This window comes from Strix uralensis, chromosome 1 (assembly GCF_047716275.1).
Source record: "Strix uralensis isolate ZFMK-TIS-50842 chromosome 1, bStrUra1, whole genome shotgun sequence".
Taxonomy (NCBI): Eukaryota; Metazoa; Chordata; class Aves; order Strigiformes; family Strigidae; genus Strix; species Strix uralensis.
In genome coordinates, this window is record NC_133972.1 from 33617980 (window position 1) to 33645236 (window position 27257).

Below are 27257 nucleotides of genomic sequence, written 5' to 3' on the forward strand. Positions count from 1 at the left end.
AACACTCTAACAAGCTTTGGGCACGGGAGTACACTTAACCCCATACAAAGTGGCCTATATAATTCAACCTAAACTTACAAATACTGAGACTAAAAGAATAGTAATTGGAAATGAGATATGTTATCTACTAGGTATTACAAGTTTCCCCCTTCAACATGAATACTTTAAGAGAAATACAGAAACACGATAAAGCTGGTAATGATGACAAATAAATCCAGGGGCCCATTGTGTTGCAGAGGAAAGAGCAAAACTTTTTTCTGTGTGTGTATGTAAAGTAAATGCCTTCTCATAATCCACATTTCCCTATAAGGTATTTGAGCTAGTTTGAAATCCTTACTTCAAAGATGATATACTTTTCCCAAGCCTCTCTCTCAAGAGGTGTGTGGTTTGTGTTATAGTTTATTTAAAAGCAGAGACTTGGAATCAAACCCTGGCAAACAGTTACACACTTTTGGAAATTCAATGCTGTTTTTTTTTGTCAATTGCTTCAATACTTTAAAAAGCATATCACAAGGTACAGTTTCACCTAGTTTCTAATCAAAAGGTTACTACAGGTACTGTCTGCTTTCAGACAGTGTCCTTCAATATTTTAAGGAACCAAAGGGGGAGGAAGGGTTTGGGATGCTCACACTCACCCTTTTGTTGTTTTCTTCTTCTTGTGCCTTCCTAAACTCGTGCTCTAGGGAGCAATCGATGTCGTTGAAGAGGCCCACTTCCTCACAGTTCTTCAGAAAGCGTGTTGGTGTAGGAGTCTGATCTGAGAATATGACAAGAAATGATCATTGGTATTTAATATTAAAAGGAAAGGAGAGGTAGACAGTTAAATAGCCTTCCTGGAAAAGAGAGGTTCTAACTAACCTCTCCATGCCTTCCCACCCCTACCACACCATCATTAAAAACAAACCACACAGCGCTGAATTTCAACACTATGCACTACAGACAGTCAGTGCTTGCCAACAGTGTCCGAAAACAGGCAGCAGTCGTCATTCAACCAGAAAGAAAACAGGGCAGGTTTTCACAGGGCACATAACACAAGTGCATATCCTTCACGTGTGCAAATGGTCATTATAACTGTCTATAAACCTCCAATAATAGGTGCATGCAAAACAACACACAGTGCACATCATAATGCACAGCACACAGGTAACTGCTGCAGATACGCATCAGTTAACACCTTCAAGTGCTTGAATACCACCTCAAACATACACGTACTTTGCAAAACACATGAAGTTAGCCACAGCAAGAAGTTCTGCTTCTAACACAATTTTTCAAGAAGGAGCAAAACGACATTTAGAAAAGCTATGAAATGTTAAACTTTGACCACAAAGAAGTGTCCTTATGTGTTTTAGACCTAAAAGTATTGATAATACACATAAACCAGGAGATTTGGAGTCAAAAGATTTGTAACGCATGCCTTCATCTCTAGGAATTTTTTGCACTCAGAAATAATTTGGGGAAGGACAGGATTCTCTTTAATGCCACAGGCAGGAGGGGCTCAAGAAGGTACAAGGTTTCCAGCTGCCTTTTCAAAAGTCTGTGAAACAGACAAGCTAAATTGCCCTGTAGACTGTAGTTTCAGTGATGACCTTGGCTAGTCTTTCTTCAGGAAGTGAAAAAAATCAAGACCAAAATTGGGAACCAAGGATTCCTCAGAGGTCAGCTCTGAGGCACCTCCATTCATTCTGAGGTGAGTTCTTAACTATTCCACCTCAGCTTCCTCTTCTCCCCCTCAAAATTACAATACAGAACCATATTAACAAAAACAGGGGAGAGTCCATATGGTTCTATCAGCTTTATACACATTTAATAAACAGATAAATAAATACTCTCTTGCATGTTAGCTTCTTCTTCCCAAGCCCCATACCAGCTCAAGCTGCTTTGTACCTAATTTTATGGAAAGACTGGACTCACTCTCTTCAAAAACAATCTTCTGCATAGGATTGACAATTACCCTATAGTTTGAAATTCATTCCATAAAGAATAAAAACTCTGTCATACTAATACCAGTTGCCCGTATTGGGCCAATTCTGACTTCAGAAAAAAGCTTCCCACTTCAGTGAGTTCTGAAGAAAAATTTAGTTTCTTGAACCTAGCTAAGCTGGGTCAAGTTCTAATATCTCCTCCTTACAGGGAACTTTATATGATCAGCAGAGAAACACACAGCAATCCCTAAACAAAAAGGCAGCACAAAAACAAGCCATACAAAAGGAAATGCAGTTTTCACTTGGAATCTAAGGGGGAGGATCAGCCTCCTCCATTATAAAGCCAGCTGAAGCCAATTTCCACCTGTATCAGGTGTGGTCCTACAGGTTTGACATTCTCAAGTAATCCAAGGGCAAACACACTCATTTACATTTATATTTCTGATGGAACATATTGATGTAACATAAAAAGCAAGTCCTTAATGTTAAAATTCTGCTTTATTTCTTTTGGCTTGAGCATCCTACTTGTGATCTTAAAGGAAACAAAACTCAAGTGTTTGGGAATGCACACATATTTATCTATTAGTTTTCACAGCTAACTACCGTATTACCAGAGACAGAAACATAAGACTTTCCAAGAATCTTGCAAGAACTCAGCACAAGAAGCTGAATCAACGAGGTGCTGACATTGATGGGAGCTGAGGACACTCAGCACTGTACAGGTCCATATTCTAAATAAGTAGTGCCAAACTAATCTCTAGGGTAACCTCACTGAACTCAGTTAATTTACACCAGGTTTGTCTTTGGCCCTTGGACTAGAGTTTGTAGTGGAAATTAAGTGCACTAAAACGCAGGAGAAATAGATTTTATTTCCAAAAAGGATTAAATATTACTTTAGTGAACAACAAGAATGCTTTGTAGAAAAACAAAGATAATCGTTGCCAAGCCTTCCTCCATATAAAGGGCATGTTAATATTTGAATGTGAGGCAAATAGAGGAAGTGTTTTATTTTCAGAAGTGGTATATCCATATCAAATAAGCAAGGTACCAATTTCATGACCAAGATGAGAAACTAGGGTTTCATAAAGAAGTTGATTGCACCACTTTCACTAAAATCAAAAGTCCTAAGTTTTTTTTTCAGAGTTGCCTGAGCCCAGAATTTGGGGAGCAGGGCAGAAGAGAATACACAAACATAGATAAGATCTTGTTATTTTCCATCAAGGTTCACAGCTGATCCAGAAATCAGGCATTACTACAACCAGCTACATTAGGTCAGATGCAACTTAATGGGTAACAAGGTGGTGATCAGGCACATGCAGCTGAAGCTGCTGATCTGTTCAGCATCTATCCCATGAACGTTAGACAAACACACACACACAAAAAGTTATCTCAGTGAAGTAAATCCATTTTAACAGTGAAAACAAGTAACCCAGTGCACGAATGCACAAAGGCCTAATCAGCTTTTCTCTACACATGCTGAAAGTGTATCTTCTGCACCACAAGCAGAGATAATCAAATGTGTTGCCTACAGTTGATCTTTCCAATTAACTACGTTATTATCTAAAAGCATCAAAACCGATAATGACACTATTTACATCACCTACATATTGACACGGTGATCTTAAATGACTATCTCAGTCTCCGCAATCCAATTACTGTAGTTTCTACGATCCAGAAATCAAACCAGCAGGAAGTCGCAAGGTTTTGTTAAAACAGACAGCCCCCCTCTTCTCCCAATCAGGGAGGGAACATCACTAACTACCCAGCCTAAATCCCATCCACAGACCTCCTGTAAACCAGCTCAACCAGATGCAAAACAAGAGCTGCCTTTCTACCTTGTAATACTTCATACATTCACAGAAACCAGAAGTCCATGAAACCTCTGTGTTTGTATGAGAGTGGAACTGATAAAGATTCAGACTTTAAAATGCTGAGACTTTACATTGTACAGTAGTTGCATTGCACATATGCTGCACTCACTGGTTTCAGGACTTTAGGGCTACCAAGTCCAGTGGGCTTTCTTTGCTCCTGCCTGAGGCAACCAACTATTTTGCCTGCAAAACACCAGTTCTCCTTCAGGAGGTAGGGCAGACAAGTAGAAGATATTACTCTCAACACCACAGTAATTCTTTTACCTAGATTAGGCAAGCCTTTGTGTTTTAATTGGGAACAATATCTCAAAGGAGACCCTAGCGTAAGTTACACATTCAGGTCTCCCAGAATTAATAAAATATTCCTAATTCTCAGCACTTAAAAATGCATTAATAGCTCCAACAGCTTGTGCCTGACCTCACTGTTCCCTGTTGGTACAAACAAACCTTTTGTTGCTATCACCAGGGCCCACAACTATTGCAGACTCACTGAGAACAGGGCTCTCATTTGTTGTGCTTCAGCAACTGGATGTGCCAGACCCATCTGGATCAAAACTTAGTCAGAGCTAGCATCACTCTCAGCATTCCTGAAGCTGTCAGCACACATGCTGTTTGCCACACAAACCAGGACTTCAATGTCTCAAGCTGCATTTTGAACTGGGCAGCTTGTGATACAGGTCTGTCTGGGTTAACCCTAGGTATCTGGCCATCCCAACCATCCCAACCCAGTCCCCTTGTTCAACATGTAAAAATCTTTCCACTCTCAACTGCTGCCAGAACTAGTTTACTATGCTTTGAGGCATCTACCTCTAGCCAACTGTCACTTCACAGGTGAACCTGCATCATCTGATAATTACTTAGGAAGTTATTTCTAACTCACCCTTACCACCAGGTTGAACACAGAACCTGTCAAACTTCAGACTAGACAATAAATATTTTGTTCAGCCTATTACTCAGGTGAATAATCAGCCTCTCCGATGACACAGTCATGACCACAAAGGCTGCAAGAAACATTAAGTTTAAATAAACCTCAAAAATATAAGTGGACAACATAAAAGCTCCAGAGCAAGATCAAATGGTCTACCTGTGCATCTCAAGTCAACCTACTGTATCTTACAGGAGAGGATTTCAGACCCACTAAGCAATCAGATTCTGACCAGAACCTGATATACTGAATATATTTTTGTTCCTGACCATTTTGAAAACCTGTCCTCAGTGTCTGAAGTGATGCCCTGATTCTCCAGAATAACTGAAAAATATATGCTATAAGGCAATGAGAAATTTGAAGTCTTCAGTAAAGAGATCCCATATGTTTGGCTATGCATTGTTGGGTTTTGGGTCATTTTTTGTAATTACTGAAATAATAGTCTCAGAAAGGACATCCAGTCTCAATATATTGCTTTCAAAAAAAAACAGCCCAAGAAATGCCACATTAGCTTGCTATATAGAGAGTTTATTTGAATGCATTTTGTAAAACTACCTTGGATCCTAGGGTTTCATCCCTCAAAGCATGAATGAAAACTTGAAGCTGCTACCAGTTAAGAAAAATCTGGAGAACCAAAGGACAGTTATGTGAAACAAGCTTTCATTTTGAAATAAAAATAAAAATTCAGATTCAGAAAGAGATATCCAACAGCACAGCTCCGAAGTGTGTAACTTGATTCTTCATCTTTCTTTAAAACAAAAAAAAAAATGTTTAGTCTGATGTGCAGTAATAACAGGCATTTGGCTTGTTCAGCTGTGGGCTCTGCTGAAGTTACATACTCACCCATGTTATATTTTCACACAATGATAATAAAGTCAGAGTAATAGAGCTAGCACTGACATTTGAAGGGCTGCCTATCAACCAGCCACAAGGAAAGAGGAATGTCCTGAGAAATTCAGGAAGGTTTCTTCACTGATTTGGCAGGTTATTTCCTAAGTGCACCAAGAAGCTCATGGTCACGACACCCAAAGCAGGTGATGGAAGAGAAGAGGAGAAAGAGGTGCACCCAGTCATACCCAGTGGAACTGACCTCACCCAGGGGCTCACAGATAAGGACTTCTAAGAACTTTACTGTTTAAAGCGCTGGCTGGACTTTCTGTGGGGGTAACATACTGGGTACAACACATTTATAGTCTCTTCTGGTCACTCAGAACCTGACCAGTCGCGTTTTAGAAGACACTTCATTTCATTATTTGGTAAAGCAAGGAACACAGAAGCAAACAAGAAATCAAACAATTATTTTTCCTTATGTCAAATCATTTTGCACTCCACAAAATTCATGCCTAGATAAACCTCCCTGTGTAAACCACAAGGAGGAAAAAAATCAAGCCAACCAAGGATGCCATAATTTACCTCACTGACATGGGCATTACCTGGGAAAAGTAATACATTTGCACTACCTTTAGAACATACACTTTTTCATATAGAGAAGACTGTTTCTATCTCCACAGTGGGCTTTACCACCAAAAATCTAGAGGATTAGATTTCAGTAAATAGAATCAGGAAGAAACAAGTTTTCTATATAGATAATCCTGGCCTCTCCTGTATCTGCTAGCAGCACTTCTGGAAGGACTTGACCCCCTTCAACAATGGTAAGGTATCACTCCTTCTTTCCCATATCTGATACCACAGGAATTTCTGTGTCCCCAGCTCCCAAAGTTCAGTTCCACACAGCTTTAGTACTTACCTAGAGGGAACAATCTGTCCCACAGGCATTAATATTTCGGTGTTAAAACAAAAAAGCTTTGACACACAACAAACTACAGAGTTTCAAAGCAATGCCATGTTCAGTTAGTACAACAGCAAAAAAAAATAACATCTATTTCAGTCAACCTAACTACAAAGTTTCCTGCAATGATGACTAGCATGCAAAACTTACACAAGATATTCTGTGTTATCTCAAACAGCTCTTTTTTGGCTAGGAAAAATCGAAACAGAAACCATCAATGACTTTCTATCCATACTCATAACAAGACTTTCTAAACAACGAAAATAAAACACATACACAAAAAGGAACAAATATTTTTAAATTAAAGAGACAGAAAAAAGATTGCAATGTCAAATATTCAACAAAAGAATCACTTGCATTTTAATGAAATGCCTCTCACGGACTTCCCTCCCATTTATACAGTCAAGGAACAGAAAGCTCTTCAGTGTACATATGTATCTGGAATTTCTGAATTAGTTCAAGAGTCACTGGATTTAATGAAACTTGTTCTTCTTCAGCCAGCATGAAAAAATGGAAGAAAATATAGTGGAGCTATCTGATAACAAGGAAGCTCTTGCCTAGACATACCTGATAAACCATAGTTTCAATGAGGTCACAGAACCTTGTTTATTAAACACTGACCCCACCTACATAGCAACATATAATTTTACATACAACATAACTTTATCTCTCATTTACAAATTGCTATTTCACACCTCAGCACAGATTTCACACAAGAAAAAGTTCCTACTTCCCAAGTCATACTTTGCTTAATTTCTAAGATGTTGTATTGGTACAAGACCAACAACTCCTCAGTTTTAGTGCCTACCTCCAATAATAGTTTATAGAAGATATGCTCAGTGTGTGTTAAATATTATTGATACCATTCTGACCGCAGACTGGGGATTAGCAATCTCTGGAAACAGAGTAGATAATTCTAATGGCTACCTGAAAGCATACAGCTCATTATTTTGCATCACTAATTACTAATAATGAATGGATCAAATACAACACATTGAAAGATAGTATACAACATACTGGAAAAAGAAGAAGGTCTGACTTCTAGGCAGCTTAATAAAACCACACACTAGCACTGCACCTGGCTTATTACAGGGCAATTGCTGCTGCAATTCTTTGAACCTACTGATGACAGAAACAATTTAAAAAAAAAAAAAAAAAAAAAGTCAAATAAGCAAAAATGCAAAAAACAAGAAGGAAGACATGAAGACAAATGTCCAAGAGAAAAGTCTGTCTCTTTTCCCCATATATCATTAATTTTTCATTATGAAATGCAGGAATAAAACATCTTAAACTTTAAGGTATTTATATTTCCCCAGGGTTTAGGTGGGTAATGAAGCAACTATTTTTCAATGTCTCCCTGCACAGAGTAGATGATCTATGACACTTCCAAACTAAGGATTGCAAAATGCCAAACAAATCCACCAAACGAACACAAAAAGAAAAATCAATACACAGCAGCACCAAGTTGCCAGGCCATTACGGTCAGACACATTTGCCACAGTCTTTGAGAATACATGCAGCTTTTTTACTCTTTTTACTACAGAGGATTGTCATGCACAAAGCACAAAGAATACATCCATCCGAAGCAATCTTGGAGCCCTTCTGGTAATGAAATCCTGCATTTCTGTATACTTAGTTGACTAACTGCAGGTCTAGGGGCCCCACTATTGGTGGTAGTGGTAGAAGCCAGTCAAAGCTTTTAGCCTGGGAAAGCAACCCATTGGAGGGAGCAGGACAGCTAAATCATAGAAGTTACCAAACATAAATGGAGCTACTCTACTCAGGGGACTCCTGATGATGGAATATACTCCTTAGAAACTGCCCTTGAGCAAAAGTCTTGCCAAACAGAAAGTTGTAACAAAAGCCAGCACTTGCACAGGGTGAATGTGCCCACAGCACAGATGTCTTTGAGCATTTTCACTGCCAAAGGACACAGCCAAGTGCAAGAGCAGCATTTTCTCACTCTTGCTTGCAAACACAGGATTCTGTGGGTATAGCTGGCATGCAGGCACTTTACAAGTCCTACTCTTCAATGTGCTGTGTATGTTCCTTTCTAAACTTAGTCCACTATGGCATTTTCAAGTGTAAGAAGAAAATAAATTCTGTTTCAGCGAAGGTCCATCTGATTTCTCACTGGTGCCTAAAGTGCCAACAGAACAAAACAAAACGCCTAAATCAAATATTTGCAAGCAATTGCTACCCAACTATGATTTTCATAAAAATGGAAATGGTTTATCCATAAAAGAGTTGGTCTGCTGGTGAGCATTTAATCATGATATATTTGTACCTAAAATGGCACAATTTACCTTGAAGAAGCCCATTTCAAAAGATAAATATCAAACACTGGTTAACACACACACACACACATTAGCATCACAGTTTTTTCTTCTACAATTACTTTGAAACCTGAAAAACCCTAGTGATATTATTCTTAATAATCCAGTATTGTAGCCCAAGGAATATACAATAGCAAAGGGAATAGGAGAGGAGAGAAGCGGTAAGATCAAGGCTAATTTGACCTTACCCAGCACTTGCTGAATGACAGCAAGCCACCAATGTGTGGTTCCTCAGACAAGAGTATGAAAAAAACACATAAGAAAATCTACATAAGAAACTAAAGGATGTAATTGCATGTAATACCAAATAACCTCTGTGTATGATGGGGAAGTATGGATAAAGATGGTTACCTTTAGGGGGAAAGAGTATTGGATATTACCCACTGGTTTACCTTTCTGGTTATGGCTATTTACAGTGGGCAGGTCTTGAGCCACCAGAAAGGTGAGTCATACAATGTGGTCTGTTACAGTTGCTGAAGTGAACCTGTCAAAATAGTGAGCCTTATGGGAACAGTACAAATGCACTTCATTAACATGCTCACTGCTGGACTCCCAGGTGACATGTGCTTAAGTGCCTATATTTCACTGACATGTTGACACGGGAGTCAGCAATAGAGCTGCCAGCATGGCTGAGGTTCAGCAATTTCTTTCCCTTTCATGCCAAACCTGTGGGAAGGCATAAGAATGGCAGCTGTCTTTTTGTTCAGATACGCATTCTAGCTTATTCCATCTCTACTTGTTATTTAATTGGAGCTGTGGCTTTTAAAACCAATCTTGGAGGTATTTTGCCAGTAGCTTTCCAGTAGGAGTCATGCTTTCAACATCATCTGAATAGTTATCTTGACTCTTGAATTTGTGTCTTCTTACCTGATAACATATTATCTGTTTTTATTGAAGGAAACTTCAAAGTCATTTCATGTTTGTGCCTGTGAATCATCAGATGATCCTCTGTTGGAAAACGCTGTCAGGCAAACACAGAGAGAGAGGGAGGAAAAGAGAAAAAAAAAAATTTAATTCTCTAATAAACTTTTGGCATTGGACAGAATTTCAAAAATGAGAGAGAGAAAGAAATGTATCCAGCTAGAAATGTGTCCAAATGGCACAGGAAACAGAATATTTGAAAATGCAAGTGAGTATGAGTAACAAATAGCTGTACTCTACTTAGAAACGTATTTGCTGCAATGCTCTCTGGGGTTGCAAACCGCAAGGTGTCATGCATTTGCATGAAAAAGTTGCAGACCAAGTTTTGGACTTTAAGGGTCTCAGACACCCACTCCAACTACCACAGCCTCACAAGTCACCACGTGTCTGAGGATCTGCGGTAACTGCTGTCGTGTATGCTCTTAGCCCACGGCAAACGCAAAGTAATGCAGCATATCTTAAATCACTTTACTGGATTTTTCTGCTTTTGTGTCTTTATGCAACCTATATCTGCTGAACAGCAATAAAAATAATCAAATAAGCCAGCCTTTCCCTACCCAAAAGTATTCAGGCAAAATGCATCTTTGATTTTTGGAAACTGATACTTTGACTTGATTCAAAGTGGCAATGCCACTTTGGTGCTCAGTATACAACTATTTATGACCCTTTATGATACTACATTAAATTCTTTTCCTTTGTCAAGCAGAGAAGGTGGAAAGATATGCTTTGTAAGAAACTAATCTGTGTGCTAAGTTTGGTTTACAGTCTGATAACAGACTTCAACAACAAATAGCTGCTTCTGAACAAGACAAAGAAGAGACAAGCTTGAATAAATGTTGAAGCACTTGCAACACTTGGGCTCTAAGAGCAGACTGGTTCTGTTAAGTTTCCTTCACCAGAACGAGCATACACAGACCTTTGCTACAAACTACTGTAATAGTTTTAACAGGGTTATTGCAGGACTAGCAAAGGCCAAAAGCTGTATCACCAAGACTTGAGGAAAAAAAAATAAACTTTAAAAGCAGCTTTTTAAAGCAACAGGTACATAGGAGACTGGAAAAAAACCTGGCAACAACAGAGTTAACATCACTTAATGCTTTCAACACAGTATATTCTTGGCTAAGTGACTTTGCTTGTGGCTATAGCATAAATAGTTGCAGTATGTTACACCTTCTGAGAATCTCTATAAGCCCATAGACAAAGCAGCATAAATAATGGGAATGAATTCTCTGGAAAAAAAAAAAAAAAAGTAAAAAAAAAAATCCCAAAGACCTTTTCCTCACTGTGACATCCTGGTTCATTGCTTACTCATCTGGAAGAAATGCAGCACTAGAAATTTATGTTAAGAACAAAGGGAATATGTGAAAGACCTTGCTCAATGAAATTTTGAGGGAAAAAAAAAAAACCAAACACTTTTTGGTCTCATGGAAATGGATTTTCCTTTATGGACGCCACGCTCAGTCTTCAGGGTGAAATCAGCCAGCTTAAAGAGGGCATGGGGCAACTGAGGAGAAGTTATTCCTCCAGCCCAGACTTCTCTGTCTTTTTTGTAAGTCTACTTTTTTTCCCTTGTGCAGAAGGTCAACTCCCTCAGCTCTCAGTACACATCCACACTGGCTGATAGAGAAGCCAGTCCCCAGACAGCTGAGCTGGATAGCAGCGCTACACTATGCACTTCTGTCAAGTCCTCATTTACAATAAACGGATGTCATGTTTTGAAATGAGAAATCAAATGGTTTTTAAAATGAAGTCACACCTACGTTGCTTGTCTTTCCAAACTGTAACAGCGTACAATCAAACCTGCTCTCTGAATGAGCTTATTTGGATCAGCTTCTCCACTGAGGAAATGAATTAATAGCTGACATGAAAACACTCAAGTCCACTGATTTGAGTGGAAGTTAGTTTTAAGATTCAACAAAAAGGTAAATAAAACTTGACTATAAAACTCAGATATTTTATTCTACCTCTGTGACAGAATGGAGAAAGTTCAACTCTGCATGTGGAGATCTGAACTGACAAATCCTCGATCAGAGCGACAATCCAAAAGATGCACTCTGACACCCACAGAAATGCTCCCACTTAGTGAAACAGCAAAGCTGTTCAGCCATTTTTTAACCAGACCTCAGGCTTCTCCCTTTCCTTTTTTCAGCTCTTGGCAAAATCAACACCTACACTTCAGTAATAGTCACCCATCGTTCTACCAGAAGAACCTAAAGGGTTGTAAAAATAGTAGCCAGCTGAAAACTCCCAACATACAGTTAAAGCAGGGAAATATTACCCTCATTAAGAGAGGATGACTCTGGGAAATGGGTAAACTAAATCACTTAAAACATCCATACAGGAACCCTGTGACAAAATGCAGATGGGAGTGTTGATCTGCTCGAGGGTAGGGAGGCTCTGCAGAGAGACCTGGACAGGCTGGAGCGATGGGCTAAGGCCAACAGTAGGAGTTTCAATAAGGCCAAATGCCGGGTGCTGCACTTCGGCCACAACAACCCCCAGCAGTGCTACAGGCTTGGGGAGGAGTGGCTGGAGAGCTGCCAGTCAGAGAGAGACCTGGGGGTGTTGATTGACAGCTGGCTGAACATGAGCCAGCAGTGTGCCCAGGTGGCCAAGAAGGCCAATGACATCCTGGCTTGTATCAGAAATAGCGTGGCCAGCAGGGACAGGGAAGTGATCTTACCCCTGTACTCGGCACTGGTGAGGCTGCACCTCGATTACTGGGTTCAGTTTTGGGCCCCTCACTACGTAAAGGACATTGAATTACTCGAGCGTGTCCAAAGAAGGGCAACGAAGCTGGTGAAGGGCCTGGAGCACATGTCGTACGAGGAGCGGCTGAGGGAACTGGGGTTGTTTAGTCTGGAGAAGAGGAGGCTGAGGGGAGACCTCATCGCCCTCTACAACTACCTGAAAGGAGGTTGCAGAGAGCTGGGGATGAGTCTCTTTAACCAAGTAACAAGCGATAGGACAAGAGGGAATGGCCTCAAGTTGCACCAGGGAAGGTTTAGACTGGATATTAGGAAGCATTTCTTTACAGAACGGGTTGTTAGGTGTTGGAATGGGCTGCCCAGGGAAGTGGTGGAGTCCCCATCCCTGGAGGTGTTTAAGAGTCGGGGTGACATAGCGCTTAGGGATATGGTGTAGTTGGGAACTGTCAGTGCTAGGTTAATGGTTGGACTAGATGATCTTCAGGGTCCTTTCCAACCTAGATGATTCTGTGAAAAGCCCAAAAGATGCCCTTGTCTGAAGATTTAACTCACAAACTCCTGTCACTAAACTGAATTAGGGTCAGAAGCACCACACATGCAACTTCCCTCATCGGTGAATGGGGGGAACTTCCTCACCACTGCAAAATCATCAAAAAAACACATAAATCCCAATTCAAAATCTCAGTAGGTAGAATCCTTGTCACTTCATTTTTTTTAAGATCATCAAATATCTAATGTTACAGGTCAGATTATACCCTCAGAGACACATGGCAGATCACCAATCAACAGAAATCCCACATGTACATGCTGGGGCAGAATTTATCTACAGGCTGTGTTTTCTATAGAGAATATTTAGCAGGAATATGTCTCAAAGATTTAAAAAACCAAACAAACAAAAAAAACCCCAAAAAAACAAAAAACCAACCCATCTAATAAGATATCATTGGTTTTAAGTATTAAAAAAAAAATCAGGAGGGTTACCACATCCAATAGGAAACATAATACATTCCATCATACACCTAAGCAGAAGACAGACAAATGTGTCCTGCCCAGTGTGTCCTCTCTTGCAAGCCACTAAAGGAATTTGCAATACCTGGCTCGAAACATTAGGCTTGGGAATGAGGGAAGGCACAGAAACAGCTTTAGAAGCACTTTTACCAACTCACTTTTAACTGGCTGTTGTATTTGCTTTAAATATTTTGTAATAATATCTTGTGGGGTAAGGAGGGAATTGAGGGGGGGATGGACTTAAAAAAAAAAAAAACCAAACACAAACACCACACATTATTATTAGACATGTGTTAATATATCAGGAGGCATTATACAAGCCAGAGCTAGTGCTGAGGACTCAATTAATATCACCGCTGACTCCACTCACCTGTGAGCAGCCTGGGGCACTGCAGACAAAAGGCCTCTCCTGCTCCAAGTTCATCTTTGATTCCTCATAAATCTACATGTTAAAAGGGGGAGGGGGAAAGAAAGGGAACCTATGAATATATATATTCTAAACTTCACACATACATGCAACATACAATCGTCACCATTTGTGCTTTTATTTCAAACTCCCAAAACATACTAGAACAAAGTTTTCATCCTCAGAGTACTAAATTTGCTAATATTCAGCAGGGTCCCTATAGTCTAAATTCTTATTACTCCTTCCTGAGCACATATTTACTTTGAAGGAAGAAAAAAAAAAAAAATTAAGCTTTCACAGCAGAAATCTGCCTCAGAAAAAAGCATATGTTCACTGTTGTTATTAGATAAGACCGTGTCTGCTCAGAAATACCTCGAATTAAGGGTTTTTACCTTTCCTTCTTCAGTTCCTGTTGAACAACATTAAAACCAGACGTCTAGGTTACTTCTGAGAAAGAACCCACTTTTTGAAGTTCTTCATCCATACTGTTCAATATTAATAACTTAAATACATTACATACATGCTCTCTATACACACAAGATAAGTGTGTATCCCCATCCTTTAAAAGGTCAGCTAGATCCTCAGGAGCTTTCTGCCTAAAACTGCAGCTTCCCCATAGCAGTTCCAGTCCTGTAACCTTGAACTAAAGCCTGGGGGAAAGCTCCCAGGTCTTGAATAAAAGCAAAAGAGGAAACGTTCACCCTCAGAACACAGTAACGCAGCTGAATTTGGGTCAGTATTATGGCAGTGTCCCTGACCAGCATCAACACAATAATTTTTTAGTAACATCCTAGGACATAAATTAGTCACTTCTTTTGGAAATGTTTTCAGCATGTTGGTAACAACTGGCATTACAAGCTACAACGTAGCAGCTGAACCACCTTAAAGCACAACATATGACTTCTGCTTACATTGTGCTTCAAATCCCTTAAAATTTAGCCTCATCGCAGCTCCGCTTAGACAAATACCTGAGCTGTGTTTGTGTAATTTTTTCATAAAACAAAGAAATATCTTGGTGGAGAAGAAGAATTTGATTTTAAAACTATAAAAATCTGCAGAAGGACAAGTGTTAAAATTACTCAACCCTGTTGTCATTTTTTAAAACTACAGTTCATTGCTTCCTATTATCAGGAATAACTTTACCACACTTACACTTGCTGTTAGAAAAGCTTTATTTTCAGAAGAGTTGCTACCATCCCCTACAAACAATAAATGCACCATTAACCTGAACATCAGCCAGATCTATACTTAACAGCAATTATTTTCAGTGCCCTAAATTCTCAAAAAAAACCCCAAAACTTTTGGATTATAACTTTTTCTTTTTAATTAAAATTCATTCTGGTGGACAACATTAGCCTGACAGGATATTTTCCTACTTGTGACCTACAAAAACCCAAAGCAGCAGAGCACTCTTTACCTGACTCACAGAGCAGCATCCAGAAGTGAAGAATTTCTATTTTTAATTGCCCTTTAGCCTCCACAAGGACACTACTCCCTAAAGGTGATAATTAGCATCAACTGATTTTCTTGATGTAGACATCTCTACCAACATCTGGCCTGAGACAAGTGATTTATTACACCAAATACAATCAGGTGTCAAGAAGGACGCTACCTCAGGACTAACCTATCTATCTACACAAGGCTAGAACTGAAATAACTAAAATTGTACCCAATTTACCCCCTTAAGATTATTCATATCCTGTTTTGATTTAACTTACAGCTATGTTAAACTGAAATAGGATACTCATAATCAGAAATGAAAGAGTATGTTCGCATAAAGGCTTATACTAAAATAACTGAAGGTGTTAAATTACTTCTAATTTCAGTTATTTCGGTTCCAGACTGTGCATAGACAAGCTCTTCAGAGGTAAAGCAATAAAAATGCTCTGAATTATGTTATCCTGACGGAAAGAAACAAGCAGCAGAGAGATGACTGACTAAACAACCCCCTGCAAAAACAAAAACAAAACCTCCAGCTAAGTTTGATTTTTAAATCCACCTCTATGGGATGTGACCCTGGGATGTTGTCTTTCCTAAAGACCTTTCCACAGAAAGAAGAAAAAAAAAAAAAAAAAGCTACATGTGGATAATGAAAGGCTTTATCTGATATCTCAATTACTCCTGCAACTGAAGCACTGCCAAAGGTTTCTGTTACCCCTTTCTCCCCTCCTCGGGGGAGAGTGACAACTGCGTTTTCAATAGCAGAACAACAGATGAGACTCAGTTAAAGAAAACAAGAGAGTAACAATTCTGGTCCCAAGTGACCAAGTGAATTTCAAAACATTACCAGGAATTATTTGGAGTTTGTTTTCTTACTGAGTATTGCAAGTCTAAGACTTCCCTCCCTGCCCTGAGCTTGTGCATGCTCTGATACAAGTAAATGATTCTCAGGGTTACTAGATAGATAAGCACAGAGTAAGCACCAAAATAACATACTCAGTGAGGACTAGAATCCTGAGCATGGGGATCAACTCCAGGAAAACATAGACTTGAGTTTTATTCTCAGTACTTTGAAAAGGTGTCAGATTCAACATCTAGACATTTACCACAAAGGTACAAGCAACTCCTGGTGCCCACGAGAATCACTCTTTGCAGACTATTTGCAGACACTAAACTTAAAAAAAGTAATAATCCAGAATGGCTATATCATGTGTGCCCTCCAGGATACTGTCTAGCATAACCTGACCCATGTAACATACAGATAGTACAATGCTCTCAAGACAAATTACACCATGCAGAATTCGTATTTATGTGTGATGCTATCACCACAGTTCAGACTGTAATACTACTGAATCTCTTCTAATAGTAAATGAGTTAAAGAAGCTGCCTACTGCCTATAATTTTTGAGAGGGTGTTCAGTGGTTGGCTATCTTATGGCAGTAATTCAAGCTTTATGCTTGAATGTTGACCGGAAACAGCAGCTGAAAATCTGGGCTGTGAGTGTGAACTTCCTACATCCCCCATTCCTGCTGAACTCCGCAAGAGCTGTCGATGCACAAGCAACGCAGGATCTCACCCCAGGTTTGCAGCAGGATGGGAGCGCTCAGCAACAGAGGTGTTTTGGTTGTGCACAGCACAGTTTGCATGACATTCTTTTCAAGATGCAGACATGCCTCTCCCATCCTCCAGTTCAGGATATAGACAGTCATACACAGCTTCTGGCACACCGTTCACTTCACACGGCTCATGTGTGTTGCTGGGCCACACAACCCATGTCTCCTTTTTTCACGGTGTGTGCAGGTGGTTCAGCATACATGAAGGAAATAACGTAACCGATGGCCACATTTCGACTTCACCTAATAAAAATAAATCACAGCAACCTTTCCATCTAAATTAAGGTGCTTATTAACCTTTCAGATCTTAAAAATTCAAGTTACACTTGTGCACCTTTCATAGTACTACATATGACTGTCGCAATTAATGCACATGAAGAATATCAGGAAAATCTATGATGACTGAAAAGTTAAAAAATTGCTCAGGCCTGAATTTTTTACTTCTGCTATCAATAGCTTAATTTATTGCAACTTCGTGACCTCTTCGAAGAAACAAACAAGGATTATAAATATAAACGAGCACTAATATTGATATGTCAGCATTAGTTCTGATATTATTAACAATAGGCATGAGTGCATTATGCAGCAGCAAAGGGGGCTGAATTTTAATAGACATGTTAACAACATCTGTCAGCATTTATTGCCCTATTGTGACCAAGTAAAGAGCCTTATTGGCAGAATGTGTAAGTGAGGAAATCTGCTACGATGTAGCACTGAAATATCACTCTGCTTAGGAGAAGTTAAGGTATTCTAATTAGAAAAATAAATAAACAAAAATACAGAAGAAACATAGAAAGATTTCTCCAAGTCATGTCACATGAAAGAGAAACAAGTAAGTTCTGCAGCAAGCCAAGATTTTCTTCTATACCTTAATTTCTGCATAAAATACTCCTAAACATTTTTTATTATAATTAATAAAACTGAAGCCCACAGAGAGGAATGCAAGAACATAATAAAGAAATAAAAAGCAAACAAAAGAAACGAAAGCACCCTCAGAACACAGCAACAAACTACATCCCCTCTCAGCAGCATCCAGAGGGAAGTACCCCACATCCTCAGACTTCCCAAGACTTTGCTGAGCCCCATGATCATCCTTTCTGAATCAGAAAAATAGTTCTAACATCTAACACCAAGAAAGCATGCTCGTTTCTGTCTCTCTCTCCCCCTTTTTAAACTCAGCAGTAATCTTACTGCCATACTGGTAAAAACATCAAGCAGGCTTGTTTCCTGTTTCAATGTTATTCTTGAAGTGGGCTGCAGTAAGAATCTGATTTTCATTGGCCTATTATTATTTGCAGCTGCACGACCTTTTTAACCCTCTTTTAAAAGTGACATTTCAGCCTTCAACCTCAAGCTGTCTAAATGTTGCAAGGTTTTCAGTCCTCTGATTAACAGTGAAAAAGAACCGATGGGGAGGTGTATACTACAATGTGTCTAATACAGGTCAGTGCACCCATCCTGCCATTTGCACAAGTGAGTAATTACACTCTCATAAGCAACCTGTTTGTTGAAATTAATCACCTGGGCACATGTTTTCAAGACAGGTTTCCTCAGCCTGGTGTGACCAAGGTCACTGAGATTTCCAAATACAAGTACAAAATACACAGTCGCTAGCATTAGCAGCAGTATGCCGAGACATGAGCAATAAATGAAGCATCACCTATTTTTTAGGGTCATGGCCACAATGTATAAAAAGTGAGAGGAGATGTGGTTATGCTGCAGTTGTGAATATCAAAGAACCCCATCAGCGTATGCAGCATTTTAAACAGCTAGTCGTGCCTATTCAGTACGTCACTATTTATAGAAAATTACAGTGTTATTATAAATGCTATTAAAACTTGTTCATTTTGGAAGTGTAGTACTCACAGGGTTAATGTCTACGGTTGTTCCCAATATGTCCTTGCATGAGCAAAGCCAATTTTAAGTATCATTGTGCTGAAACGGTGCATGGTATTTTTCGTCAGCATGGGCTGTTCAGTGGAAGCGCTTGTTTTCTGAAACTAGCATCATGCTTTCCACATGCACGCATACAGGGCTCATTATCACGGCCCTGCCTGCTTCGGCTGTTACAACGAAGGGTCTGTCAGCATTTCCATTAGAAACCCCCTCGTTTCAGGATTAAAGCATTTCCAAATGGTTCTGGATGCTGGAAAGCAATTTGTGTCTGGAGTCCCCAAGAAGGACTTTAATATGATGCACATTTGAGCTGGGGCTCGAGCGCTCACTGGTACTCCAGTGAAGTTTTTGTGATTGCATTTATGACATTTATATGTGGAAAAACACTCAGCTTGGGCCTTTATTCATTTGTTTTAAAAGAAGAGAGCCCCATAAATCTTTAGGCAGAGCCAAGTGCTCTCAAAAAGCGGTTGATGTGTGAATTGCCTCAACAGCAAGCAGCCTTCGGTCCTTTCCCTGTGGTTGGCAGCACTGTCGCCCAGCAGCAAGCACCCTCTGTGTGGCACAGTGGGGTGCCTCACTACTAGTTAGCCCCTTGCCACCTGTGAAGTCAATGGCCACTGGCATGCTTCAGGATTATTTGCAAATGGAGTACCAAAAAGATGTTTGTATCACGCTATCAAACATCCCAGTTCCTTTTAAATGGCCACTCAGTTTGCTTACTGCCTGTCGGAACAAAATCCAGTGCTGGCAAGGGCTCCCAGCAGTCCTAAGGTTTTGTCCCATCTCTCTCTTTCGGGTATACCCATTTGCCTTCAAATAAACTGAGGGAGAAGAGTTTTTGCTCCCTCCTTCCGCATTTGGCTTCTAAAAACCACTGTTTATCAAGGAAAACCAACCAGCTGCCTCCTGCCTTTCTTCTGCTTATGCAGAGCTGCTTTCTTCTCAAGAAAGAGCAGAACTGGAGATAACTAAAAAAAGAAGGGGCAAAGACAGGAAATTTCAAAAGGGAGCAAGAATGAAGTTTGCAAAACTGGAATTAAGAAGGGAGGCAAATAAGGGGAAGAAGAACCCCAAAGCGGCTGAGGGCAAGGAGCCGCCAGTGGAAATGGAAAAGAGAAAGCAAGTGGAAGTGAGGACTGCAAACCACTGAGGACTGGACAGAGGAAGAGGAAGGGAGTAAAAGGATACCTCTGAAAAAGAAACTCAAAATAGAAAGCAGATGACCTACTGTCTTTCCACACAGCAGCGTGAGAGCCCAACGCTGTATGCCTCCATGCAAGGAAAGAGTATTTGGTAGAGGGCACAATTTGTCATCTACATTGAATAAGCTGTATCTCAAGTCCAGTGAAAATGCATGACTTTAAATGATTACTCTACCCTTGATGGGATCTCCGTTTCAGTACAGGAAACCCATCATGGATTTACCTGTATAGAGCAAAAGGATTTGCTGTTTTACAGAAAAGACCGTGGGGTTATTAAGCACAGGCAGGAGAAGACAAAAAAAGGAAACAGGAGAACAGTGGTGGAGAGAGAATTTAAAAAAAAACCAACCAGCATTTCTGAAAACAGTTCATGAAAGTTATCTCAGCATAGAAATATTCTATAGGAGAAATCAGATCTTTATAGGGAAAGATGGCTATTACTTCAACTCTGGAAAAACACTTTCAGGAATAATGTGGTTACTTTGCACTCTGCGATTGGCCAAACAGGGCTGGCCTGACCTGGAAGCGGCCCAGGCTTGTAGCTCTGCAACTGTCCCCCACTGATGGCATTTGCAGAACAACCCTAATACCTGCTCTCCCTAGTTACAAGTCTAAAATGACATCAGAGACCAGACTGTAACCTCACTGACAGCACAGAGGTTTGCTTAACAGAACATGTAGCAGCAGCAAAAGCTGTAGCAACATAACCACAAACTCAAGCAATTCAAGAAAAAGAAACTATTCCACAATGAACATTTTGCACACCAGCAGACAGAAACGACACCTGTGTCACTCCTCCATTCTCCCTATGTACAATTTTTCTGCTAGCACTTCAGTACTGGAAATTCAACAGCTAACCTAGACCTGCTGAAGTAAAACCAATATCTGGGTCTATGGACTTAACGTGCCAAATGTTAGGGGGGAATGTCAAGTATCTATGGGATGTTCAAAGAGCATCAGAATTTCATGTTTATCTCAACATGAACAAATACTGTCCTTGCTCTGTATCATCAGGCATTCAACTTAAGTGCTCATGTTAGAGGGCTAAGTTAGACTTGAGGGTCTTGAGAGGAGGAGAAGGAAGGAGGGGAGGAAGGGGGGAAGGAAGGGCTATGTTAAAGCAGGATTCAAACAGATGCTTTAAATCGTCTGCTACAAAGGGACTCTCCACTGTCTCAAAAGCTTCCACACTTGGACTTCTTTGATTGGATGCATGTACGTGGTGATAATATCTGCCCTTACTTAAGTCACTGTCCATCTCAGATTGTTCTGCAAAAAGGGAGGTGGGGGAACTGCAAAACAACTGCAGTAATACAAGTGACAGGAATCTTGCTTCACGGGACAACCACTAACAGCTAGCATTTTAAAGAAAAACATATTTGCTCTGTTCTTTATGAGCAAGTCTTGGCTTCTCCCTGTTTGGGACACAGTCCCTTGGGGCACAGAATGTGCACACAGAAGTTAAAACCACCATTAGCTGAAATCAATATTTACTACCAAACTCTTGAAAGATTTAAAGGAGAAGATACATGCAGAGAACACCATTCCAGGCTCTTATAGCCATTATTAACATGGATCTGATAGTGCTCACTCTCTCTCACTACTAATTTTTAGTGGGTTACACACTTAACAGCAGTACAGTGCAATAACTGATGCCCCAACAAGTTGCTAATAACATAAGAACTGTCTGCTTAAAATTGTATCTACAGTTATTTTCCAGGCAAAAGAATAAAAAAGAACAGAAGATGCTTAGCCTGTCAGACAGTCTGCCCCAATTTTCACTCATCTCCCAAAGGTTAATAGTATTGTGAGGTGGGTTCTCCGTCTTCTACAAACCCCTTCACAAACACAGCCCCATTCCCAGTGCTGTAGAAGTTGCTATGCTTCATGTCAGTGGTTCCTATGCCAAGAGCATTATCGTGGGTGTACGAAAGAAAAACAAAGAGTCTTCAGATCATCTGCACAAGTTACGATGGTTCATCATGACTATTGCTGTGAAACAAAAAAAAAAAAAAGTACTTCAAGGAAAAAATTCAAGCATTATGCACTGGAGAAGATCTACAGGAAGCCTGCAAAGGGCAGAAAAGGCAACTGCAACTGTGGCGAGAGATGAAGCCCATGAAGCAAAGGGTGTCAATGATGAACTCCCAGTAACATCTGGCAAATAAGCTAATCTTTTGGGACTTTCCAATGTTGGCAGATAAGTGTGTTGTCCGTCCTTTCAAAGGCTGACCTCATTTCTATCCTTGGGTTAATGGCATGCAAAGCTCTCTGCTACACTTACTTTTTCACTCTTCCCTCCGCCCCCAACAGTTATTATTAAACACCAAACAACTTTGCCTATTGTTGTAGTTTACATACAATTTAATTAAGAGATTTCCCTCCAGGAATAATATTGACTGAAGGTTTTGAAAGGTTGTTTTGTTTTTCAAGTGTACTGTAACTGCAGTATGCTAATTGCTTTGGTTTACGATACACAAATAGATAAGACAATTTACCTGCCTTGCATGCAAATAAACACTTGGCTTTCCAAAGAGAAGGAAGAAAAAAAAAAAAAAAAGAAAGCATAAAAGATATCCTGGGGGAAACAACAACACAAGGCTGCTTAGCTGACTTTCATACCAGAAGCAGTTAGGGGCTTTAACACAAGCTTTGAAAATTCTGCCAGCCTAAATTTTCCTTCTGGTTTATTATATAAAATAATCCCTAAACCAGAACTCTGTAAACCACCTTTATACATTTTATGGATACAACTCTGCAATTCTGTATATTTAAAATAATTTTAAATTAAGGCCAATCTTGGGTTTTACTTTTTTTTTTATATAGTTAACATACAAGACAGCTTAAGACTTTCATTACATAGAAAAATGAGGCCATTAATAACTCAGCTACAAGCCATTAATTATTAACTTTCACCAATTTTTAATTACAATTTTTAAAGATTTTTTTTTATTGGGAACTTCTCTCTCTTCAAAATGACCAAAAAAATCCTGAATCAAACCTTCAACCTTCACTGTTCTTAGTATAAGATAAAATCCTCTGGGGTAACAAATCTCTGCTGAGACAACTGGCAGCCTGCACGTCCCCTCAGGCAGTATTGAGCATTAGAAAGTCTTAGACATTAAAACTAAAAACTGTTCTTTTCAGCCCTGACAAATCAATGGCAGGCTGATTTGCAGCGCTTTAAACTTTGTACATGCAAAGCTACTGGCAATCTCCAATACATACACCTTATTTTCAGACAGTTTCTCACCATCGTATAACAAGTTTTATTAACAGCAGCTTAACCTATTTCATGTGAGTTTCATTTGGAGTTAGGCTTATCCATATGTCCTTTAGGAATACAAAGATGGAGTCTTTACTGTTAAAATACCTTCATTAAAATATGAGGTTTTGAGTTTTGGAACCAGGTTAAAAAGCTGGAGGGCGGGGCAGGTATTTTAGCCTCAGTCTCCTGGAGTACCTGAAGCAACATCAGTAATCACAGGACAGGTCCAGTGCAGGTATCGTCAACAAATGATGCCAGGCTGCAGGCAGAGCCCTCCCCAGGGCTCTGAAATCAGGAGCCACAATTGAGGCCTGGAGCCAAAAACACCAGGAGAGGTGTGCAACACAAGGCAGGCTCAGCGCCGAAGCCCGCTCCTCTCCCTCCATTACAGAGGCCAGCAGCACAGGTCCCCCAAAACACCGAAGGACTCCTTCCAGCTAGTGCTGGAGCAAAGGCTGAGGACCCTCTGCCCCGGCAATTCAGGTATCTGACTTGGAAAGAGCATAGGATGGCCCACAAACAGCTTGTCAGACATCCAAAACAAAACAAAAAAAACAAACCATTTTGTACTGCTCCCCCTGCCCTCCCTTGGACCCCCCAGCTTGCCTCTGGCATCCCCCTTCTGCCCTGGATGTGTCTGCAACCCTTGGGTCAAGTTTCTCAACCATTAAAGGACTGGACCCAAGAGAGGGGCTAACTTTGATGAGAATCCAACACAGGTCTTCAAAGACTTTTTTTGCAAATATATGCTTGCTCAGAGCACAAAAGCAGTGATCCCTGCCTTCCCCACACCTTGGCGAACGCGGGAGCGCCCCAAAGGTACTTGTGAGTGCTGGAGGCCCTCTCCCAGCCCCCAGCACTAAGGACACCCTGCAAATACGTTTGATGCATTTAAGAGACAAAGAGCAGTCTGCCTCCCACTCCATACCCCAGAACAGCAGTTCAAACATCAGCATCTCAGAGAAGCCCCAGCGTAGGCAGGGAGGTGCCAATGCCTGGGGCTGCCCTGGCTGCCCTGCTGCCAGGCTGGGTAGGTGCGATGAGTCCTGCCCTGACACCCCCAGGAGCCCACTTCGGTCCCAGCCCCACAGGGAGCCCCCAGCCCCTGAGGTGCCTGACATACAGCTTTCCTGGTATTCTCTGTTGGAGGGTTAAACAGCCCAAGGCACTTGAGGGGAAGCTGCTCAGCTGCTGGTCCCTTGGGAGCACTCCCAACACCAAAGCAGTCTAGGGTTGGACCCAGAGTTCTGCAACTAACGAAGACAGGTAGAGCTTGTGTACTTCCATCTAAACAGACCTCAAGTCCTACCTCAAGGAATGAGAGACTTGGGATGCAGAGATAAAGGGACATAAATGCAGTCATTGTTCCACTGCCAGTTGACAAGCAGAGGACATCTGAAGTGGGTTGTCACTCTTGCTCTCGACTAACAAAGGTGCCGCAAAAAAAACTGCTACCAGTGGTTGGGCAGGGGGATGAGTCTGCTTTCCAGAATCAAGTGAAAGAGCACCCATCATTAGGTAAATGCATGTGCAAACTACAGGAAACCCTCCCAGGAGCAGAGAGACAGAAGAGAGGTCTGCTTGGCAGGCACCAAGCAGAGCTCTGCACTGCAGGAGAGAGTGTGCGTGTCTGTGTGCACACGCATGCAAATCTGTGGGGTAGGTGGGAGTGTGCAAAAGGACATTTCTTTCCCTTCTAAAGGGCTTCAAGTACTTCTTAGCAATACAAAAGTCTCCAGAACTCTTCTCAGAAGACTGCTGTATCACATTAAAAAAATCAGCCTTTCTGGCTGATGGATTATTGCCTCTGTTAAGGAGCCAGTACATCAAAATGAAACAATTCCCAGCCAGTGACTAGCCACAAATTTCTGGCAGTAACCAATCCATAACTACAAACAAGAATATTAAAAACTAACACATATGAAAAAAAATACTACTTTTCCTAAAAAGAAGGAGGCAAAGTAGGAGTAATTCTCCATAGGCTGTACATTCACAATCTGCGAACAACTCACAGCAACTTGTAACATACTGCAAGTGTAAAGCGGTGAAATTCAAACATCTCTAAAAACCACAGATTTGTAACTTGCGCTTATGTAAATACACAGCTTTCAAGCCTCAGCCATCCCGGCCATAGCTCTTCTGGGAAAAATGAAAAAATGTTGGCTGAGATTTTCAAGAGCAAGTGGTGATACTGAGCGCCTCTAGTTTTTAGGTGTCCAAGCAGAAATACTTTAAAAGGCTTCATTCTCAACTCATGTTGCACACACCCTCTTCAAATCATATCCCTTTAGGGAATATTTATCTTTAAAAGTAAGCAAATAAGGAAAGGTCAGATACATACACATTATTTTGTTCATTCTTCTCTCAGTATTCTCTCTGACATGAAGATGTAATACTGTGCCAAAATTATAGACAAGAGGCTAAAGAATACACACTTAAAGACAGATTTTTTTCCAACAAAGCTTATAATGCCCAAAATCATAATTAACTGGAAGGATCTTTAAGTATCTTATATCATAGAATTATAGAATCATAGAGTGGTTTGGGTTGGAAGAGGCCTTAAAGATCATCTAGTTCCAACCCCCCTGCCACGGGCAGGGACACCTTCCACTAGACCAGGTTGCTCAAAGCCCCGTCCAACCTGGCCTTGAACACTGCCAGGGAGGGGGCAGCCACAGCTTCCCTGGGCAACCTGTTCCAGTGTCTCACCACCCTCACAGTGAAGAATTTCTTCCTTATATCTAATCTAAATCTACCCTCTTTTAGTTTAACACTGTTACCCCTCGTCCTATCACTACCCTCCCTGATAAAGAGTCTCTCCCCATCTTTCTTGTAGGCCCTGTTTAAGTACTGGAAGGCTGCTATAAGGTTTCTCCAGAGCCTTCTCTTCTCCAGGCTGAACAACCCCAACTCTCTCAGCCTGTCCTCATAGGGGAGGTGCTCCAGCCCCCCAATTATCTTCATGGGCCTCCTCCGGACCTGCTTAAGCATGTCCATGTTACATGAACATGTTCTTCTTATGTTGGGGGCCCCAGAGCTGGGCACAGCACTGCAGGTGGGGTCTCACGAGAGTGGAGAAGAGGAGAGAATCCCCTCCCTCAACCTGCTGGCCACACTTCTCTTGATGCAGCCCAGGATACAGTTGGCTTTCTGGGCTGCGAGCACACATTGCTGGCTCACAGTCAGTTTTTCATCCACTAATACCCCCAAGTCCTTTTCCGCAGGGCTGCTCTCAATCCCCTCATTTCCCAGCCTGCATTTGTGCTTGGGATTGTCCCAACCCATGTGTAAGACCTTGCACTTGGCCTTGTTGAACTTCATGAGGTTCACACGGGCCCACCTCTCCAGCCTGTCCAGGTCCCTCTGGATGGCACATCCCTTCCCTCCAGCATGTCAACTGCACCACACAGCCTGGTGTCGTCAGCAAACTTGCTGAGGGTGCACTCAATCCCACTGTCCATGTCACCAACAAAGATGTTAAACAGCGCTGGTCCCAGTACCAACCCCTGAGGAACGCCACTCGTCACTGCTCTCCACTTGGACATTTGGTTGTTGACTGCAACTCTTTGAGTGTGACCATCCAGCCAATTCCTTATCCAAGCGGTCCATCTGTCAAATTCATGTCTCTCCAATTTAGAGACAAGGATGTCATATGGGACAGTGTCAAATGCTTTGCACAAGTCCAGGTAGATGATGGCAGTTGCTCTTCTCTTATACACCAATGCTGTAACCCCGTCATAGAAGGCCACCAAATTTGTCAGGCACAATTTGCCCTTAGTGAAGCCATGTGGGCTGTCACCAATCATCTCCTTATTTTCCATGTGCCCTAGCAAAGTTTCCAGGAGCATCCAGTCCATGATCTTGCCAGGCACAGAGGTGAGACTGACTGGCCTGTAGTTCCCTGGGTCTTCCTTTTTTCCCTTTTTAAAAATGGGGGTTATGTTTCCCC

The 27257-nt window shown here is 41.0% G+C and overlaps 1 protein-coding gene across 2 annotated transcripts in view; it reads right to left on the reverse strand.

Moving 5' to 3' along the window:
• The window catches only part of CREB5 (cAMP responsive element binding protein 5), a 262348-nt gene that overhangs the window by 205976 nt on the left and 29115 nt on the right, over positions 1 to 27257 (reverse strand). The window contains exons 3-5 of one of the 2 annotated variants that reach the window (XM_074861958.1): positions 13851 to 13922; positions 9711 to 9804; positions 636 to 757 (exon numbers count right to left, since the gene is read on the reverse strand). In XM_074861958.1, the coding sequence (XP_074718059.1) occupies positions 636 to 757; positions 9711 to 9804; positions 13851 to 13904 (270 nt within the window). In that variant the 5' untranslated portion in view covers positions 13905 to 13922. Of the gene's footprint in view, positions 1 to 635; positions 758 to 9710; positions 9805 to 13850; positions 14160 to 27257 lie in introns of those variants that run through there. The other variant, XM_074861948.1, reaches the window with a different exon arrangement.